Source organism: Macaca mulatta, chromosome 1, assembly GCF_049350105.2.
Source record: "Macaca mulatta isolate MMU2019108-1 chromosome 1, T2T-MMU8v2.0, whole genome shotgun sequence".
NCBI classification, from domain to species: Eukaryota; Metazoa; Chordata; class Mammalia; order Primates; family Cercopithecidae; genus Macaca; species Macaca mulatta.
Genome location: NC_133406.1, coordinates 84,113,707 through 84,131,421, shown reverse-complemented (window position 1 = coordinate 84,131,421; position 17,715 = coordinate 84,113,707). Strand labels below are relative to the sequence as shown.

The following is a 17,715-nucleotide window of genomic DNA, read 5'->3' as shown; positions in this document are numbered from 1 at the left end:
TTTATCATAAAACTAATGAATGGCAACTTTTTCAGTTGTCAGATACATAGTAAACTGCCTATAAACTTGAAGACGTTGGTTACCCTCTCTCTTAAAAGTAAAGGCATCCCTCTGTATCCTCGAGGATTGGTTCCAGGACTCCCTTGTGGTCACTAAAATTCACTCATGCTCAAGTCCTACAGTCCACCCTGCAGAACCCATGGAGGAGAAAAGTTGGCCCTGCACATCTGTGGGTCTCGCATCCTGAGATTTTTTTGTGGGAGGGGGGATTTTTCTTTTCTTTTTCTTTTTTGAGACAGAGTCTCGCTGTGTCCCCCAGGCTGGAGTGCAGTGGCACAATCTCAGCTCACTGCAACCTCCGCCTCCAGGTTCAAGCGATTCTCATGCCGAGTAGCTGAGGTTACAAGCATGCGCCACCACGCCCAGCTAATTTTTTGTGTTTTTAGTAGAGGTGAGGTTTTACCATGTTGGCCAGACTGGTCTCGAACTCCTGGGTTCAAGTGATCCGCCCACCTCAGCCTCCCAAAGTGCTGGGATTACAGGCATGAGCCACCGCACCTGGCCTGAGAATAATATATTTTTGATCTGAGTTTGGTTGAATTCTCAACTGCAGAGCCCACAGGTGTAGAGAGCTAACTGTATTTATCGAAAACGTCTGTGTATAAGTGGACCTGCACACTTCAAATCGATTGTTCAAGGGTCACCTGCGTTGTGGTTTTTATTTTATGTGTCCTTAAGAGTTAGGCAGAGTTTATTGTGCAGTTACTAGGAAGTCATCAGATGGAAACCTTTCATTCATGTTATTTCAACATTCTTCAAGCATCTTTCAAGGTCTCCCAGTCCTGGAACCTTCCAGCTACATCCCGGAGAAGCTGGAGGGTTCCGCTTATGTTTGTGGGTGGATACAGGCTTGGCCTATAGAAAGAAGGAAAGCACACGGGAAACAGAAGTGGGCCTAGGCAGCGGGCTTTCTGGCTGGTGCTGGAGAAAAGGCCCTGAACCGGATCTGTCAACTCCAGTTACAGCTGGCTCTGAGCAGTGAACGTCTCTCCTTATTCCTCACTGACTGAGAACTTGCAAGGCTTTCCTCAGCCCCTGCTTCTTCCCATGCCATAGTCTTCAGGTAGAAGAGCTGGAATAGCATCCTTACCCATTTCCAGAGCCACCTGGGCAGCACAGATGGAAGTTGTACGACTTGGTGAAGTCCATGTTACAGCAAGAAGCAGGCGTGGGGCTTCAGACCTGCTGGGTGCCACTTGATACCCCCTTGACCTTCTTGTGGTCACCTAGGCTGTCTGCCAAATTCCTGGAATCCCAATGGCCCCACTCTTCATCTCTGTGCATTTTTTGCACACCCTTTACATATAGAGCACCAAGTGACACTGGCAGTAAGTGTAAGGGTTGCTTAGCCTTTCTGTGCCTGGCCACTTCAACCTCCAGGTACAGTAAAAACTAATGCCAATGAAGGTCAGTGGAGACAAGGAGCCTGACTGAATTTTATAGCAATGGGCAACTTCCTCCCAACATTTTATTATGAAAATGTTTCAAACATACAAAAAGTTGAAGAAATTTTACAGCAGTAGTCATGAGCCCACCACCTAGATTTTACAGTTAACATTTTGCATAGTTGTGGCGGGGTTTCAAATGTCTGTAACTGCACAGTTCTTTGTACAAATGAAAGTTCATGGGAGAAGCCCATCGTGTTGAGCAGTGCTTTTAGAGGAGGGGGGTCCTGTGCTGCTCAGTGGTGTAGCTTTAACAGGAAGGTGGTCTTCTGGTCGTTTCCCATGCATCCTGGCATGTGCACATACCACGCTACTTCTGGACCTGCTGCAGCACCCACCTGCTAGAAGAGAAAGCCTGGCCGGAGGCTTGGAGCTGCTTCGTCAGTCTTGTGTTCCTTCTGTCCCCTCGTCTCCAGGCAGTGTCTCAGGGCAGCAGCGACTCTCAGATCCTGGATCTCTCAAATCGCTTTTACACCCTGATCCCCCATGACTTTGGGATGAAGAAGCCTCCGCTCCTGAACAGTGCAGACAGTGTGCAGGTACGCAAGGGTTCAGAAGGGACTGCAGGTCTGCTGGGCGAGGGTGTGACTCCCTTGCAACCGTCCCTCCCCGTCATGATCCCCGAGGGCAGCGCCGATGCTGGGAGGGCCACCTCCTTGCCCTTGTTTTGAAGTTGGGTTTCTACCCACACTGATGGAGGCAGAGCCATTTTTCCTGCCTCTGTTCCACCAAATCCATTGGGGAAAGAGCTGTTGGAGAGGGAGAGCCTCTCCCTCATAACAACGTCTTCCTCCCCATTTTCCCTCTCTGCCTTTTAAGAGAGCTCCTGGCTCAGGAAACATTTGTCTGAAGTACCTTCATTATAGGTCCCAAATGTCAGCTTGTATGAGAGGAAAGACAGTTCTTCCACCTCTCAACTCCCCCAGGCCGCAAGGCCTTGTTAGCATTCCAGGAAGTCCTTAGGAGAGCTCACTATGTGCAGCAGGTAACAGGCTGGCCCTGACCAGCAGGAAGGTTTGCCCTTCACTGTGTTGAACGTTCTCTGCATGTAGGTTTTCTCTGCCACCTGGGTGAGTCTGTCTCACTCACCATGATACCTAAGTCAGGGGCTTGCTTTTGCTCCTCCAGGCCAAGGTGGAAATGCTTGACAACCTGCTGGACATCGAGGTGGCCTACAGTCTGCTCAGGGGAGGGTCTGATGATAGCAGCAAGGACCCCATCGATGTCAACTATGAGAAGCTCAAAACTGACATTAAGGTAACAGGGTCAGGCCTTCCTCAAACATTAACCTCATCCTGAGAGCAGCGGTCCCATACTTGCATGTGTGTTAGGATCTCCTGGAAAGCTTGTTAAAACACAGATGGCTGGTGCCCAGTAATTTACTTTTCTAACAAGTTCCCGGACATTGCTGCTGGTGGTCCTTTGAGAACCTCTGGGCATTTCACGTGTAGATAATGCACCTTGCTTGCAAGGCAGCCTTCCAAGCCAGCACCTCAGCTTGGCATACAAATTGATTTTTGAGGGTCTTACCAAAAGTTCTTTTTTTTTTCCCCCTCCTTAATCTAGAGAGGAACTCTGTTTTTCTAAACCCTTGTGGTGTGAACTTTTAGAGGGCTTATTACCGATGTCCATTTCAGAAGTGGAAATGCTTGACGGCAGCTCTAATAAAAACACAGTGCTTGGGTTCATTTTTCTCTGGAGCTAAAGTGGCCTGTGTTGGCACACACAGTCTCTGAACACCCTGCTTAGACCAACAGAGGAGGGATTTTTGCCTCAGCTTCTAGATGGCCCTGTCCTTGAGCCTATCTCCACGCTCATGTGCCCCATTGTCCTCGGCCCATTCCCTGCAGTGTTGCAGGGGTTCAGGTGGGCTAGTGTGTTGAGTCTGGTACCAGGTGTTTACATCACTAAAGAAAGAGCCTTTGCTCCTTTCCTAGGACAAAGTGTAGATCTGTGAGTCCAAGCAGGTAAGACGCCACATGTCACTTATTTTGCCCCTAGAGCACCTTCCTGATGGGAAAACTGTGGGGGTGGTTCTTTGTGAAGGGATTCTTATTCTCTGTTTACAATTCTGAAGACTTTTAATTAAAAGACAGTGAGGTAGACCAGCATTCCTAGGTTTTCTGAACTTTGAATATAAATATGAAAATAAAACATAACTAGTCTCATCTATAATACTCAGGTTTACTTAGCATAGATTACGTCAGCTATTTGACAGCTGCTTGTTAGGCTTGTGCACTGGGCCAGGGATAATTTTAATTGCACATCATAGCTGTGACTTCCTCTGACCCATTGTGTTTTAACTCATGCTGAGCTGGACTCTCTTCCAGGAGCCAGTTGCTTGTTCTGGAAATGCCCTGCTCACTGACAGTGAGCCCCATATTCCAGCTTCCCTGATATCCCAAAACATAGAATTTTAAGACAAAAAGGAACCCTGAGCCCAAGTAGATGAAGAGGTGGAGGCTCAGGAAAGTGGAGCCACTGGCCCAGGATCTGCCCAGCCCACGGGCCTGGGACACAGGCTCTCGGTCATGCCTGGCTTCCTTTGAGGAGTGTGGTGTTGAGCTGTGCATCGACTGAGCCTGAGCATTCCTCCTCTGTAGCTCTCCTGGGGTCTCCTTTGTGCTAATCCCAAGATTCTGTTTACCCAGGTGGTTGGCAGAGATTCTGAAGAAGCCGAGATCATCAGGAAGTATGTTAAGAACACTCATGCAACCACACACAATGCGTATGACTTGGAAGTCATCGATGTAAGAATCCCTTCTTCCCCCACTTTCTTCTGTGTCCTGCCAGCTTTTCCCTGCCCACTCCTCCAACCTGGGCCTGGGTAGAAAAGAGCAGTTTACTTACTTTAAATAATCCAAAGAAGTGACTCATTTGTTCAGCAGAAAAATTAGTCTTTTTTTTTTTTTTTTTTTTTTTTTTTTTTTGGCATGGAGTCTCACTCTGTCACCCAGGCTGGAGTGCAGTGGTGCAATCCCAGCCCACTGCAACCTTTGCCTCCCGGGTTCAAGTGATTCTCCTGTCTCAGCCTCCAGAGTAGCTGGGATTACAGGCATGCGCCACCACACCCGGCTGATTTTTGTATTTTTAGTAGAGGCAGGGATTCACCATGTTGGCCAGGCTGGTCTTGAACTCCTGACCTCAGGTGATCTGCCTTCCTTGGCCTCCCAAAGTGCTGAGATTATAAAATTAGCATCTTATACAGTAGTTTGGGGATGGCTTTTTATTATGTTTTAAAGGACATTTCCCATCCCCAAACCTGGTCTCAGAACGTACAATTATCAGAGGTCTAAGATAAAGTTCCTCAAGTGCACATCTGCTGCACAGTAATACTAACTAGCAATGGCTGGGCTCTGCTGGGCCAGACCTTGACCTTCCATCCCAGCCTTGTGGAAAACATTTTCTGCATTGCAGCAGACCTTAAGTCTTCTAGCCTTAGGGACAGCCAGTCATTTCTCCTGTGTCCAGTCCTATCTTTCAATCAACCAGAGTAACAAATGGCTTCTTTTGTCCCTCCCTTTGTTTACTACTACAACCAGATCTTTAAGATAGAGCGTGAAGGCGAATGCCAGCGCTACAAGCCCTTTAAGCAGCTTCATAACCGAAGATTGCTGTGGCACGGGTCCAGGACCACCAACTTTGCCGGGATCCTGTCCCAGGGTCTTCGGATAGCCCCGCCTGAAGCACCTGTGGTATGTGCCTGGCCTAGTGAGGGGTGGGCAATACCTGTCTCTGCAGGTGTCTCCATAAAGAACTTTGAGTAAGAGGCCTAGTTGGCTTAGGGGGATTCTGCCAGACATCCTTTCTTTAGGCCTTCACCCTTTTATCCTTCTGACCCTGATCCTGTCAGGAGTTTAAAACACAGTTTCTGGAACAAAGGAGATAGAGCATCCAGGCCAGGGCCTGCTGCAAATGCTAATCGGGTGTGTTGATGAGCAAAGAACAGACACGTGGCTACAGGCCAAGCTGAGTCCAGGCCTACCTCTACCACTTCCCAGCCGGGCCACCTCTTGAGTGTCAGTGTCTTCAGCAGGAAAACGTAGTGATAAATAAGTAAGGCTTTACCCAGACACGAGGGGTCGTGATGCCACCTGCTGGATTCTAGATGGGTCCAGCTGGACAGGGCCTTCCAAGCCTCTAGTTTCACAGTTGTAGAACGAGGAGGAGAGTGGTTTAAATGATTCTCTCTGGTGCTGTGCAGTAGTGTATAACGGGCAAATGGCCTACCCTTTGTGAACCTTGTGTTTCACTTACAAAAGGGAATAAAAATACCAGCCTGCGTTCCTTGGGTGTTGACAGGCACTAGTTTAAGTAACATTGATGAGCTCATTCCATCCTCACAGCAGCTTCATGAGATTATGTTCCCCACTTAAAAGAGGCAAGTAGAGTCCAGAAAGGTTACATAGCTTCTTGCAGCTCCTTGGCACCTGGCAGAGCTAGGATCTGAGCAGCCTGGCTTGTGAGCTAAAACTTTGGTGTTTCCTCAGCATGGGCATTGTGAGAATTAGAAGTGATGGATTGCAGCACTTAGCTGGGTGGCTTGCTCATGTTGGCACTCAGTGAACAGCTGCTCCTGATTTCCCATCAGAAGATTCTCAGCTGTCCCTTTTCCAACCTTCCAGACAGGCTACATGTTTGGTAAAGGGATCTATTTCGCTGACATGGTCTCCAAGAGTGCCAACTACTGCCATACGTCTCAGGGAGACCCAATAGGCTTAATCGTGTTGGGAGAAGTTGCCCTTGGAAACATGTGAGTAAACCTGGCTCTGGGACCGATGGCATTTCATGGGGACAGATGGAATGGGCTATAGGCAGAACTCCCTTTGGCTGGGAGAGTGGAAATTCCCCACTACGTTACTGGACCTGCCAATTAGGATTCTTTTCTTGTAAATAACAGAATCCAATTCAAGTTAAGGGAACAAGGGAGATACAAGGATACTTCAGGAAATGCAAGGGCAGGAACGCAGCCAGGCCTCCAGAGCTGGCAGTGTCTTCTCTCCACGGACTGGGAAGCAGAGAGATTGAGTTGCACAAAGGATGATCCCCCAATGGCCTCCTCCTCCACTCAGCAGTGTTTCAGTTTTCTTAGACCAACCCAAATAGAACTGGAATCTTAATCCCACTTCCAGATTCTCCACAGAGAAAGATCTGATTAGTCCAGCTTGATTTGGACATCCACCCTAGTCCTGTGAACTGTAACCAAAAGCACAGGGTCATGTAAACAGCCAGGGGTCTGGGGACTGTGGAAAGCGGACAGAAACCCAGAGCTGCCGTTCACCACTCCATATAGGGCCTTTCCTTGAAAATGGCCCCATAGCAGTGATCGCTGGGCACAGACTATGTTCAGCCGCAACCGCAGCTTCAGGTTCTGGAGCAGTTCCAGAAACTCGGGAGGAAGCCTGAGCAGTTAAGATGGTCTGGGTTTTGTGGGCTTTTATCTCATCTCTATATCTGATCTTATTCTCCTAATCAAACTGTTGGTTTTGAGAGCACAGTGTGAAAGCCTCTTCTGAGCCCGTCCTCTTTTGAATAGGTATGAACTGAAGCACGCTTCACATATCAGCAAGTTACCCAAGGGGAAGCACAGTGTCAAAGGTAAAGTGTTTCCAAAGCTGCTGCTACAGCCCAAGGCACCCTGGACAGCACAGAACGGGGGGCTTGCTGTCCTGAGAAGGCTGCCTTGTGGCTGGCTGTCAAACAGCTGGAGATTCATTTTATCCTTTTGGGGTGTGTGTGTGGTTGTTGTTGTTTGGGGGTGGTAGTGGTGGTTAATATGCTGCAGCTGACCGTGATTGGAGGTTCGTTTTATTTATTTTTGTAAAAAAAAAAAAGGCAAGCTCTATAGCAGGAGGTTCATTTTTAAAAACAGTTCTCTCTCTGTGGCTGCAGCTGGTATCACAGATGCCCCAGGAGAATCTTGGTGCAGGCACCAGTAACCAGGTGCATGGGTTTGGGCTTTAACCTAACTTGTAGCTACAGCATCTTGTAGCCTGGAGCATCTTGCATTGCTAGAATTTGCAGCATATGATTTAGAACTTCCCACTGCCTGGTTAAAGTGGCTGCTTTGGAATTCTGTTAAGCCAAAATGTGACCCTGTATGGAGGGTACTGCCACTGTTCTCATGAAACTCAGTGAAGGTTGATGCCCTGGAAACCTTGATTTATTGCCTTAGTTTTATATCTGAAGAAAGATAGAGCAGAGCATGTCTTTAAAATAAGCACATGAGACTGGGTGCGGTGGATCACCTGAGGTCAGGAGTTCGAGACCATCCTGGCCAACGTAGTGAAACCCTGTCTCTACTAAAATACAAAAAATTAGGTGGGTATGGTGGCAGGTGCCTGTAATCCCAGCTACTCAGGAGGCTGAGGCACGAGAATTGCTTGAATCCGGGAGGCGGAGGTTGCAGTGAGCTGAGATCATGCTGTTGCACTCCAGCCTGGGCGACAGAGTGAGACTCCATCTCAAAAAGGGGAAAAAAAAAAGGCCACATGGACTCAACATCAAATAGAGCTCATCTCCCTGGAACCTTTGCCACATCTGCTCTCACAGTTCATGTCACTTGTGACTTCTGTTTTTCAGGTTTGGGCAAAACTACCCCTGACCCTTCAGCTAGTATTAGTCTGGATGGTGTAGAGGTTCCTCTTGGGACCGGGATTTCATCTGGTGTGAATGACACCTGTCTACTATATAACGAGTATCCTTTCTTGAGTATGCTGTGTGAGCACAAAGGGATGTTCTCGAGCTACAGAGTCACTTACATGCTGTCAGATTACCCAGGGCAGAGAAGGATTAGAGGCTGTCCTGTAGTCTGTCCCATGGTGACTGTTTCCCTTCCGTGGTCCCTCCCTGTGCATAGCCTGGCTAACAAGGTATGAGCCTTCCCCCAGTGTCCAGAGGATGATCTCCTCTCCTCAGTCTGCCTGAAGAAGACTTAGAGTGACTTTCAGGCTGGCACTGAGCGTCCTGCCAGCCTGGGGGAGATGAGGCACATGTACCCTCTGTTGTATGACCGTTGGCTCCTTAACAAGCTTCCCCTCAGGTACATTGTCTACGATATTGCTCAGGTAAATCTGAAGTATCTGCTGAAACTGAAATTCAATTTTAAGACCTCCCTGTGGTAATTGGGAGAGGTGGCCGACTCACACCCGGTGGCTCTGGTATGAATTCACCTGAAGCGCTTCTGCACCAACTCACCTGGCCAACTAAGTTGCGCATGGATAGTGCCTGTACTAAACCACCTCAGAAAGGATTTTACAGAAACGCGTTAAAGGTTTTCTCCAACTTTTCAAGTCCCTTGTTTTGTGTTGTGTTTGTGGGGAGGGGTTGTTTGGGGGTTGTTTTTGTTTTTTCTTGCCAGGTAGATAAAACTGACATAGAGAAAAGGCTGGAGAGAGATTCTGTTTGCATAGACTAGTCCTGTGGAAAAAACCAAGCTTCGTTAGAACGTCTGCCTTACTGGTTTCCCCAGGGAAGGAAAAATACGTTTCCACTCTCTTTTCTAAGTGTTCGTCTTTAGTTTCGATTTTGGAAAGATGTTAAGCATTTTATTTTTAGTTAAAAATAAAAACTAATTTCATACTATTTAGATTTTCTTTTTTATCTTGCACTTATTGTCCGCTTTTTATTTTGTTTGCCTCTTTGTGAGGGGTGTGGGAAGACCAAAGGAAGGAACGCTAACAATTTCTCATACTTAGAAACAAAAAGAGCTTTCCTTCTCTAGGAATACTTGAACATGGGAGCTCTTGAAATACGTAGTATTAAAAGTTTCATTTGAAATTCTTGACTTTCTTATGGGCACTTTTGTCTTCCAAATTAAAACTCTACCGCCAATATACTTATCCAAGGGCTAATAGTAATACTCGATTAAAAATGCAGATGCCTTCTCTATTTGTGTATTGCGTGTCTGCTCTCATTCTGACTACAGATATGGTTAATCTTCACAGTGCAAGGTCCCAAGAGACTTTGGGGGGATTGTTTCTACCCATATCTGTGAAACTCCAGAACGTGCCAGGCAACAAACAGCATTGCTCAACGGGAATGCCCCACCTAAGGGGCAGAAAAACAAGCACCAGGCATAGGAAGACACTTTTTTTTTTTTTTCCTCCAACGTATCAGATGCATTGTGGTGATCAACTCATCCTGCTCTCCGGAGGACTGCCTTTCATACACCACATTGCCTCATACAACTACTCTACATTTGAGAATCATACTTAAAGGTTTACATTTCAATTGCCTGAGAGCCAGGGCCAGTGTCTTATGTCACTTCTGACCTTTTACAGAAGGGGACAAGTGAGGTAGTAGCTCACACCTGTAATCCCAGTGCTTTGGGAGGCTGAGGTGGGAGGATCATTTGAGGCCAGGAGTTCAAGACCAGCACCTTTGACCTGGAGACCCTCTCTCCTGATTATCCAGCAATCCAGGCTCTGGGGCTCCTGGGCTTCTCAGTATTCTGCACTCTACCTTTTTTTTTTTTTTTTTTTTTTTATCAGCACAGAGAAAGGCAATTACCCTCACAGTACCTGATTAAACAAAGTATTTTTAGGTTGGAGTGATTACTTAATGGGTTCCCTGTAATCAAAACTGGTTTCTTTTTTTAAGGAAGATTTCACATTTCTCAATCTATTTTCCTTTCAAAAGAGAGAAATTAGCATTTTATGTTTTAGTTTACACATTCTGCTTTTCTCTGTTCGCTTTTAAAAAATTCAAGTCCTGGCCAGGTGCAGTGGCTCATGCCTGTAATCCCAACACTTTGGGAGGCCAAGGTGGGCCGATCACGAGGTCAGGAGATGGAGACCGTCTTGGCCAACATGATGAAATTCCATCTCCACTAAAAATACAAAAATTAGCTGGACATGGTGTCCACCTGTAATCCCAGCTGCACAGGAGGCTGAGACAGGAGAATCGTTTGAACCCAGGAGTCAGAGGTTGCAGTGAGTTGAGATCACGTGTGGTGACAGAGCAAGACTCCGACTCAAAAAAAAAAAAGAAAAAATTCAAGTCCTATCTCAGGGTAGCAGCTAAAATGTGAGAATTTAATTTAAAAATTAAAGCCAACCTTGCATAGAAACTCAGGGTGCTCCATGAGAGAAGCGAGAGGAACTGCCCTCTGCCCCTCCTGATGAGCTGCCCTCCTCCTGCCTTTGTGCCTGGAAGTGCCCTTGGCCAGCAGTAGTTGCCCAAGGCATTACTAGGCTGACATTTCAGAGCACACTGTTCCACGGCGGTGCATGCATACATCTATAAAAGATGCACTACGTACACAGTAGTGTTTTAGCCAATGTGCTAGCCAATGAATTCTGCATCGGTGGTTATCTCTTGGCTACACAAGAGATGGAGAACCATTCCTTCAGCATCCCAGAGCACTAAGGCAAAGCTGCTGTAGAATGATTTGCGGGGAACTTTGCCTTAGGGCAAACCTCAAGTACTGCTTTTAGGAATGAAATCTAATTGGTAGCCTTGCCCCTGGTGCGTGCATAGTATGTACTCAGCTTAACTGTTTACACCAAAAGCCTGGAAGTTGTGCTTTGTCCTTTGGCCTTCAGAAACCTTGTATCTTAACTGTTAAGATCTGCACATTGGGAATCATTCACCTCTGACCTGTTGGGCTGGTTTTATTCCACTCTATAAAGTACACCCAGGTGCCTTAGGAGTTCACATTTCTCAATGGTGTCATTGCCTTTCCCTTAAATTCTGTTTTGACTCCTTAGAGATTGGTGGTTGCTTTTTTTTGAGGCATAGTGTTTCCACCATTTCATAAGGCAGGGCCTTCCAAATTGAGTCTAATTTGGGGCCATGGGGGTTTAGGGAGGTCTGGTACAGTGCTTAGCAGCATCCCACTGCCCCTCACTTCTGCCATTCAGGCTCGGCATGGAAGGTTAGACGGCAGCTTCCCTTTGGCATGTGCCAAATATACCCATTTGTGTGGTTTAAGAGGTCAGTGTTGGTTTTCTGATTTCTCTTTACTTTTCCCTAGAGTGGGTCATCTAGGTTATAAGAAGATATATTTTAGAGACTTAAAAAGTAAAGAAAATGTGGCCTGTAAACATCTTCCTCCTCAGCGAAATTAACCCGTATGTGAAAAATGTTGCCTGCTGGACTAGGGAACAGTGCTGGTGATAGAGACAGCTGGTGTGTGTCCTGTGGGTCATGTGGACTCACAGCACTCAATGCCACCCACCACTGTGGCATTCTGTATAGCTTTGCTTCTGATCAGCGACCTCATTCTGCAGCAGAGTTCAGCGTCAGGCTTGCACTTAGGAATTAACTGGTTTTGCCACATGCCCCATCACCCAGAAATGGCCTAAATGAAGAGTAGAATGGCTCGTGATGGTGCCAGTTGTGAGACAACATCCTGAAAGGATAGGGTTTGATCTTATGGATGCAGTAGAGTGTTGAAATCAGAGACCAACCTGGTGTCTCCCCCTAGCCAAAGCACATGGGTCTGGGAACCAGTCGGTGAAGTGGGAGTAGTTCCTCTTGCTGTTACCACATCTGATACCCCACTCACAGGGCTTGTGTTTGGAGGTCTTAGTCCATAAGGGAGAGATGCTTCTAGGGGACACAATTATGGTTTCATTGACTTAGAAGATGAGGCTACCACTTGGCTGTTTGGGGCTCCTCCTTGTACCACTGAAGCAATGTGCGGAGGAGGGGGGTGACCTTACTGGCAGGAGTGACTGATCCTCATTACCAAGGGGAAAGTGGGATGCTGCACAGGGAGACAAGCAGGACTATGTCTAGAGTCCAGTAGATTCTCAGAAGGTCTTTAGTGCCACCATGTCCAGTGGTAAAGGCAAGGGGAAGTACAGCAACTAAAAACACTGCAACTCCAAAAAATGACAGCACTGTGGAAAATTCAGACCCTTTAGGAATGAAGGCTTGGGTCACTTTAGTCAACTGAGGTTCTGGCTGAGGGCAAAGGAAATAAGGAATGGGTACCAAAAGGAAAGTCACAGATGTCAACTATAGCTTCATGACCAATTATAGAAAAAAAAAGACCAAAGCAGCCAGTTAGAGGGGCAGAAACATTGCAGGTTTTGGATTTTGCTTTTTTGTTGTTTTTTTTGTTTTGTTTTTTTTGTTTTTTGGGGGTTGAGACAGAGTTTCACTCTGTTGCCCAGGCCAAATTGGAGTACAGTGGTGCAATCTTGGCTCACCGCAACCTCCGTCTCCCCGGTTCGGGGAATTCTCCCGCCTCAGCCTCCCTAGTAGCTGAGATTACAGGCACGCTCCACCACGCCCGGCAAATTTTCATATTTTTAGTAGAAGTGGGATTTCACCATGTTGGCCAGGCTGGTCTCAGACTCTTGGCCTCAAGTGATCCGCCCACCTCAGCCTCTCAAAGTGCTGGAATTATAGGCATGAGCCACTCCGCCCAACCGAGACGCTGCAGTTTTAAGCCACAGAACAAGTCTAGCCGAAGTGTAGGGCTTCTGATGATGAGTTACAATGGCTCTACGTACACTCAAATTGAGTTCTTTCTTATAGGGTACCTATAAATGTGTACGTCACATTTGTACCGCTAAATGTCTTGCCCTTTAGTTCAATGGATTCTGGATTCTGAGGATACTCTTGGTCCTTTCCAGAGATGAAGGAAGGCAGGGGTCAGGGCCTACAGGAGGGAATGCCTATATTCTTGGGGTTGTCTGAGCCAGGGCTCATGCCTGTCTGGTGCTTTCAACCAAACCTCTTTCTCATGGACTCTGTAAAAGGAACAGGCCATTCTGAATCCCCCAGATCTTGTACCTCCCTCTTAGAATTGTCTTGAGAGTGTGTGTGCTGATTCCCCAGAAGGACTTCGTGTTGTTCCTGACCTCTAATAAGTGCTCCATAAATCTTAGCCATTGTTGCTAAAATCCCGGAGTGGTTTTGCTTAAGTCTGAATCCAAAAAGGAAGCTCCAGATAAGAGGAGAAACTAGAGAACAAGACACAGACCATCCTGTGCTTTTTCTATGCTGTGAAACCATCACCATGACACTGGCCTTCCCTCTCAGTGTGGCCTCCCCTCAGTGTGGCCTCATCCGCCATGTCCCTGCCTGTGGTCCCCTTAACTGTGAAGTGTCCAGCCTCTCCGGCACTTACTCCCAGGCCCAGCTCCACTTCAGGCAGGCCTGCTGGGGCTCAGAATAGCCCAGCTGCTGTCTCAGCAGATGGCCAGGCTAATTTTAGCCATGTGATACCCAGGGACCAGGCTGGGCTTTTTAGATTTGAATAAGCCAGTGTACAACTTTGGTTTAGAGCCAATAACAAAGTTTGGAGTTGTGATCTCTGTGTCTGCCTAGCACTTTATAAGATTCCAGAAATACAATTTTAAAGGATTTGTTTCTGTGAACCAACAAGAACCCCAGCTATGGAGCCAGCAGGCAGTCAAGCCAGCAGGGTGTTGATGGAGGGTGGTAAGAAGCAGATGGTGGCACCAACTCCTGCCTCTTCTCCCTGATGACAGGCGGGTGGCAGGGTCTCAGTATCCTGGGTGCACTGTGCTCTCACTGCTCCCCTGGCCAAAGTGAAAGAAGGCAGCAGCCAACTCAGCCTCCTGGAACATCCTCTGAACCACTCGTGGGTGGCAGGCTACATCTTCATGCTGTGGAACGACTGTGGTTGGGAAGAAATCAGCCAGATGCCAGCAAGAACCTACTTTGGCACTTTCATGTGCAGTCCCTCGTGAACCTAATGTGAAGCAGGCAGATGTGGAGACAGGCTCAGAGATGTAAGAGGTCCCAACAGAGGCTGAGACAGCCAGGTTAACGTGTCTTTTCCATTGTGAGGTTTCTTCCTCATTCTTCATATGTGAAGACTGCCTTTCATCCCAGTTCTCCCAAAGAGTTCAGGGACAACACAAAGTGGCTTGGAGAAGTGGCCAGAGAAGACAGTAGAATGAGGAGACCAGACTAGTCATGCTTCCTAAACTGGGTCCATGAAGTCTTAAAAGATGGTTTGGGAGGTCTTCGGGGAATCTGTTTGTCAGTTGAGCTGCTTTCAGCTTAAAAAAAAATAAAAGGAAAGCCAAAGTAACTGTTTAAACAGTAAGGATATGTCATTCACTTTTCAAGAAGTGGGAGCCAGGCACTGTGGCTCACACTTGTAATCCCAACACTTTGGAAGGCCAAGGCAGGAGGATCGCCAGAGGCAAGGAGTTTAAGACCAGCCCAGCAACATAATGAAACCCTGTCTCTACAAAAATTGAAAAACTTAGCCAGGCATGGTGGCGTGTGCCTGTAGTCCCAGCTGCTAGGGAGGCTGTGGTGGGAGGATCGCAATCACTTGAGCCCGGAAGTTCTGGCCTGCAGTGAGCTGTGATCACATCGCTGCACCAGTCTGGGTGACAGAGCGAAACCTGACTCTAAAAAACGAACAAGGCCGGGTGTGGTGGCTCACGCCTGTAATCCCAGCACTTCAGGAGGCTGAAGTGGGAGGATCACCTGAGGTCAGAAGTTCGAGACCAGCCTGGCCAACATAATGAAACCCCGCCTCTACTAAAAATACAAAAATTTAGCCAGGCATGGTGGTACGCACCTGTAGTCCCAGCTACTTAAGAGGCTGAGGTGGGAGAATCGCTTGAACCCAGGAGGCAGAGATTCCAGTGAGCCACTGTGCTCCAGCCTGGGTGAGGCGACAGAGTGAGACTCTGTCTCAATTTTTTTTTTAAGAAAAGTTTTTTTAAAATTGACCCTTGCAGGGTTGGTTAATTCTGCTTCTCTGTTTCTCTTGGCTTTTATTTTCATGGTTGCCAGATGGCAATTGGACACCTAGCACCACCATCCAGAGGCAGGAAAGGAGAGTTACCCCCTCATCCTTTTCCAGGGAGGAAAACTTTTCTCCATTGTTCCCAATAGTCCTCTCTTTTCACCTCATTGCCTAGGGGCTGGGGCACATGCCCGTGCCCCACAGCTGTCAGAAGGCTGGACACAGGCACGGTGCAGGCCATCAGCAAGGACAAAGGGAGTGAAGAATGTGGCCTGGGAGCATGTCATACCCTAGAAATTGTGCACAGAAGCTGAGACACAGGCACTCTTGTGGGTAGTGGGTCCATAAGCCCATCAGATTCTCAGCGGCCCATGAGCTCAAGGTCTTTAGAACTTCAGGTACAGATCATCACTGAGGCTCCCTCAGCTGCTTAACATTCTTTGATTTTGTGAAAAAAGATGTAAACCGTCACAGAAATAGAAACAGTTGCCCAGAATAGTTTAAGTGGCAGTACTTAGTGCTAATCTCACAGGCTCAGCCAGGCTTTGATGACACTGCGGAGGTCACTGTCAACCAAATTCTTCTTTTCCTCCCTAGCTTGTCTTTTTGCTGTGAACTCATGTTTTTGCCCAGGAGATGGTCCTGCTTTCCTTGACTGGGGCCACAATCTTTTGCCTGAGCAGTTACTGGATTCCAGTTATACTGGTGGCAATTCCATTCCCTCTTAGGATGGGCAGCCACAGTGGTGCCCAGGACACCAGGACCAGCCCCGAGGGCCTGTGATGACCTCAGATCTCTAGGGCAGGGTTAGCAACTCCCTAAGGGCAAGCCCAGTGAACTGCAGTGTGGTCTTCTTGGGCATCTCCCGCATTGGTCCCCGGGGCAGGGATCATCTCCAGGCAGGCCCTGGCTTGTGACAGCACTGATGAAATGCATGAGACCTCTGATAAACTAATGGACACTCAACAAAACACGTCTTAACTACCTTATGTTGAACAAACACAACGTGTGAACAAACCATTTATTTTTCTCCCACTGGTCCTTTAAAATTGTTCAAGGAGTCACCTTCCCCTGCCACTGGAAGAAAATTCTGCAGGCCTTCCCTTCTGTAAAAGACAGTTTCCCCTGGTGACTCTCAGATTCAGACAGTTCCAGCTCAGTAACTGGGATGTCTAGTCCATGGTAACAATCAAGTCTCAACTTGATTTAGCATTAACGTTTCTCTCTCCCTGGGCTGGAGGCCTGCGGTAGGAAAGGAAAGAAGTTGCTTTCTCCTCCATTTCTCAGCCTCTCCTCTTCTCGTCCTACTTTCTAGGCAGTTTCAGGGAAGGTGAAGGGAGGGAGCCGCTGGGGGATAGGAAAGGACTTCCCTGCACTAGCACCCAGTTAATTTAGCTCTGGCAGGCATGTGTCACTGGCTCTTCCTTAGGGTACGTTCATCAGCTTTTCAGGGGGTCCCTGCTGGGTCTCTCAGAGGGCATTCCCTTAAACCAGGCAGGTGCCTGTTACGGTAGCCCCCTGTGCAGTTCTTAGTGATTAGTCACTCCAGCTCCCTGCTGCTGGGGTCTCCATTGGACAAGACCCTGCTGTCTCCCACTGGACTCCCACACCTGATCCACAGGACTCACTCACACATCCCTGGCCCTGACCATCTCCGGGAGCTTAGGCAATCCCCCACGCAGCTCTCCAGTTGCTCCCTGAAAAGCAGTTAGTCCTGTGTCTCCCAGAAGAGGGGACTGACCCCGGACCACCACACCTGCAGCTGAGGAATTACCAGTAAACTCCAAGGAGACAATCACTCCCTTCCACTCTTGGCCTAGGATAGCCTTAGCAAATGCTCCCTCCCTTTCCACACTCTGGACCCTTTTATATCCCCCACCTAGCTGAAGCTCCCAAAAATCATGGCGCTCTTCGCAGACCGTTTCCTTTTCACATATTTTATCTTGAAGTCTCCATTAAAACTTCGATTTTTTTTTTTTTTTTTTTTTTTTTTGAGACAGGGTCTTTCTCTGTTGCCCAGGCTGCAGTGCAGTGGTACAAAGTTGGCTCACTGCAGCCTTGATCTCCAGGACTCAAGTGATCCTGCTGCCTCAGCCTCCCCAGTAGCTGGGACTACAGGCACATGCCACCATACCTGGCTAATTTTTATTTTTATTGTTTGTAGACATGGGGTCTGACTATGTTGACCAGCTGGTTGTGAACTCCTGGATTCAAGCACTCCTCCTCCTCAGCCTCCCAAAGTTTTGGGATTACAGGTGTAGCCACTGTGCCTGGCCACAACTTTGATTTTAACATTCTGTTGCACATTTTTTAATTTGATCCTCACACCAACCCCATGAGGGACATTATGATTGAGTCTACATATGGGAACCTCAGGCACAGCGGGACTAACCTGCCCAAGGTCACACAGATGACTGTTTAGATGGGCCTTTCCTTGCCTGGCCTCTACACAAATCCTGCTTATGGAGTGAACCAAGTGACAACTCCCTTCACATAACCCAAAGCCAGCAGTCAATACGC

General features: G+C 47.7%; 1 protein-coding gene across 1 annotated transcript in view; it reads left to right on the top strand.

The window, feature by feature from the left end:
* Positions 1-9,089, top strand: part of PARP1 (poly(ADP-ribose) polymerase 1) — a 46,987-nt gene extending 37,898 nt beyond the window's left edge. Inside the window, exons 16-23 of the mRNA XM_001090984.5 lie at positions 1,922-2,044; positions 2,634-2,762; positions 4,157-4,255; positions 5,048-5,200; positions 6,131-6,258; positions 7,042-7,103; positions 8,088-8,202; positions 8,548-9,089. Of these exons, the coding sequence (XP_001090984.3) occupies positions 1,922-2,044; positions 2,634-2,762; positions 4,157-4,255; positions 5,048-5,200; positions 6,131-6,258; positions 7,042-7,103; positions 8,088-8,202; positions 8,548-8,629 (891 nt within the window). The 3' untranslated portion in view covers positions 8,630-9,089. The remainder of the gene's footprint in view (positions 1-1,921; positions 2,045-2,633; positions 2,763-4,156; positions 4,256-5,047; positions 5,201-6,130; positions 6,259-7,041; positions 7,104-8,087; positions 8,203-8,547) is intronic.
* Positions 9,090-17,715: the final 8,626 nt, after the last annotated feature.